The 3,337-nt window shown below is 43.8% G+C and overlaps 1 protein-coding gene across 1 annotated transcript in view; it reads left to right on the top strand.

Annotated features, from left to right (window-relative positions):
- Positions 1-385: 385 nt before the first annotated feature.
- The window catches only part of LOC129412631 (pleckstrin homology domain-containing family G member 3-like), a 14,562-nt gene continuing 11,610 nt past the window's right edge, over positions 386-3,337 (top strand). The window contains exon 1 of the mRNA XM_055166734.1: positions 386-649. Within this exon, the coding sequence (XP_055022709.1) occupies positions 476-649 (174 nt within the window). The 5' untranslated portion in view covers positions 386-475. The remainder of the gene's footprint in view (positions 650-3,337) is intronic.

Here is a 3,337-nt window from a genome sequence, read left to right as displayed (position 1 = left end):
AATCCAGACCCACTCTGAGTCTGGATCTGGTCTGGATCTGGTCTGGATCTGGTCTAGGTCTGGATCTGGTCTGGATCTGATCTGGATCTGTCTGGATCTGGTTTCCTCGTGTCCTGTTTGATTCAGTTTCAGTATATTCGTCACAACACTGCCCCCCTGTGGTGAACATCAGGAAGTGCTCCTGTCCTCTGAAAACTCTGAGATACTACATGTACTTTTACTGCAGTATTTATGTACACAGACAGTGTGTATCACAGTGTACTTTGTTCTGAGTGTAGTACTCATGTACTTGTGTTTAGTTCTGTTGCGTACACTGTGCAGTACTCATGTACTTGTGTACTTTTACAGTTCTGTTGCAGTACTGTGTGAGTGTAGTACTCATGTACTTTGTGTACTTTCACAGTTCTGTCTGCAGTACTCATGTACTTTGTGTACTTTTACAGTTCTGTTGCAGTACTGTGTGAGTGTAGTACTCATGTACTTTGTGTACTTTTACAGTTCTGTTGCAGTACTCAGAGACCTGATGCAGGACTCGGTTCTGGTTCGGTTTTTTCAGCAGCGTCAGTCGAGTCTGAATCACTCACTTCCCCTGGAGACGTACCTCCTGAAACCAGTGCAGAGGATCCTCAAGTACCACCTCCTACTGCAGGTACTACTGCAAATACTACTACTACTACAACTGCTACAAGTACCACCTCCTACTGCAGGTACTACTGCAAATACTACTACTACTACCCTACTGAACTACTAGTACTACAAGCAGGTACTATGCAACTACACACTACTACCACTACAAGACACTCCTAGACGGTACTACTACCTACTACTGCAGGTACTACTACTACTACTACTACTACTGCTACAAGTACACCTACTACTGCAGGTACTGAAAATACTACTACTTACTACTACTGCTACTAGTATACTTACTACTGCTACTACTGCAACTGCTACAAGTACTACTGGCAAGTACCACCTACTACTGCAGACTGCTACTACCTACTACTGCAGGTACTACTGCTACTACTACTACTACTACAACTACACTACTACTAAGTACACCTACTACTACTGCAGGTACTACAATACTATCTTACTACTACTACAACTACACTTCAACTGCTACAAGACCACCTACTACTGCAGGTACTACTGCTAAATACTATACTACTACTACTAGCTACACTGCAGTACTACACTACTACTACTACAACTGCTCGCAGGCAAATACTACTACTACTACAACTGCTACATACCACTACTACTGCAGGTACTACTAACTACTACTACACTACCACGTACCACCTACTACTGCAGGTACTACTGGTACTACCTACTACTACTGCTGCTACTACTACTACTACACTACTACAACACTACTACTTACAAGCACTACTACTGTACTACTACAACTGCTACAAGTACACCTACTACTGCAGGTACTACAAATACTTACTACTACTACTACTGCTACAAGTACCACTACTACTGCAGGTACTACTGCAAATACTACTACTACTACAACTGCTACAAGTACCACCTACTACTGCAGGTACTACTGCAAATACTACTACTACTACAACTGCTACAAGTACCACATACTACTGCAGGTACTACTGCAAATACTACTACTACTACAACTGCTACAAGTACACCTACTACTGCAGGTACTACAAATACTACTACTACTACTGCTACAAGTACTACCTACTACTGCAGGTACTACTACTACTACTACTACTACTACTACAACTGCTACAAGTACCACCTACTACTGCAGGTACTACAAATACTGCTACTACTACAACTGCTACACGTACTACTGCAGGTACTACAAATACTACTACTACTACTGCTACAAGTACCACCTACTACTGCAGGTACTACTACTGCCACTACTTACTACTTACTACTACTAACTGCTACAAGTACCACCTACTACTGCAGGTACTACTACAAATACTACTACTAACTGCTACACGTACCACCTACTACTGCGGTACTACTACTACTACTACTACTACTACTACTGCTACAACTACTACTACTACTACAGGTACTACTACTGCTACTACTACAACTGTACAGTACCACCTACTACTGCAGGTACTACTACTACAAACTACTACTACTACTACTCTGCTACAAGACTACCCACTACTACTGCAGGTACTACTGCAAATACTACTACTACTACTACTGCTACAAGTACCACCTACTACTGCAGGTACTATACTACTACTACTACTACTACTACAACTGCTACAAGTACCACCTACTACTGCAGGTACTACAAATACTACTACTACTACTACTACAACTGCTACAAGTACCACCTACTACTGCAGGTACTACAAATACTACTACTACTACTACTGCTACAAGTACCACCTACTACTGCAGGTACTACAAATACTACTACTACTACTACTACAACTGCTACAAGTACCACCTACTACTGCAGGTACTACAAATACTACTACTACTACAACTGCTACAAGTACCACCTACTACTGCGGTACTACAAATACTACTGCTAAACATGATTTTAACACATTAAATGTGTTTTCTTTTGTTTATTTGTTAAATTTTCATCTGTGACATTAGACGAGTTTTGTCTCAGTGTACGCTGTGTGGTTGCTATGGTAACAGAATGTGGTTGCTATGGTAACAGAATGTGGTTGCTATGGTAACAGAAAACCCTGCTGTGATGTCACGATTTCCAACCAGGAAGTAAAATCTGAAACATAAAAACGTCCAAAATAAAAAAGACAAAGTCTTCAGTGTTTTGGTGTTTGAGTTGAGTTCGGTCGGTCTCGTCTGTCGCTCCTCAAACACGGCCCACGCTCACATCTGAAACTCTGAGCTGAGTTTGATCCTGGGTTTGATCCTGGTCCAGACCTGGTCTCGGTCCAGACCCTCCACAGTCCCGACTCGGTCTCTGTGCTCTGGTTGTTTACAAAGGGATTTCCCAGGATCCTCAGGGGCAAGAACTGAACCAGACAAACCAGGAACTGATTAAACAAGTCCTGGGTCAGTCTGGTTATAGTCCTGGTCCTGTTTGAGACCTGGTCTGATCCTGTTTCAGTCCTGGTCCCGGTCTGGTCTGGTCCTGGTCCGGTCCTGTTTCAGTCCTGGTCTGGTCCTGGTCCGGTCCTGTTTCAGTCCTGGTCCTGGTTCAGTCCTGGTCCTGGTCCTGGTCCTGGTCCTGGTCTGGTCTGGTCTGGTCTGGTCTGGTCTGGTCTGGTCTGGTCTGGTCTGGTCTGGTCCGGTCTGGTCTGGTCCTGGTCTGGTCTGGTCTGGTCCTGGTCCTGGTCCTGGTCTGGTCCTGGTCTGG

The sequence above is a fragment of the Boleophthalmus pectinirostris genome, unplaced genomic scaffold, assembly GCF_026225935.1.
Source record: "Boleophthalmus pectinirostris isolate CB_2022bp ecotype Guang Dong unplaced genomic scaffold, ASM2622593v1 HiC_scaffold_9, whole genome shotgun sequence".
NCBI classification, from domain to species: domain Eukaryota; kingdom Metazoa; phylum Chordata; class Actinopteri; order Gobiiformes; family Gobiidae; genus Boleophthalmus; species Boleophthalmus pectinirostris.
The sequence above is the reverse complement of the archived record's forward strand: the minus strand, read 5'-3'. Positions and strand labels throughout refer to the sequence as shown.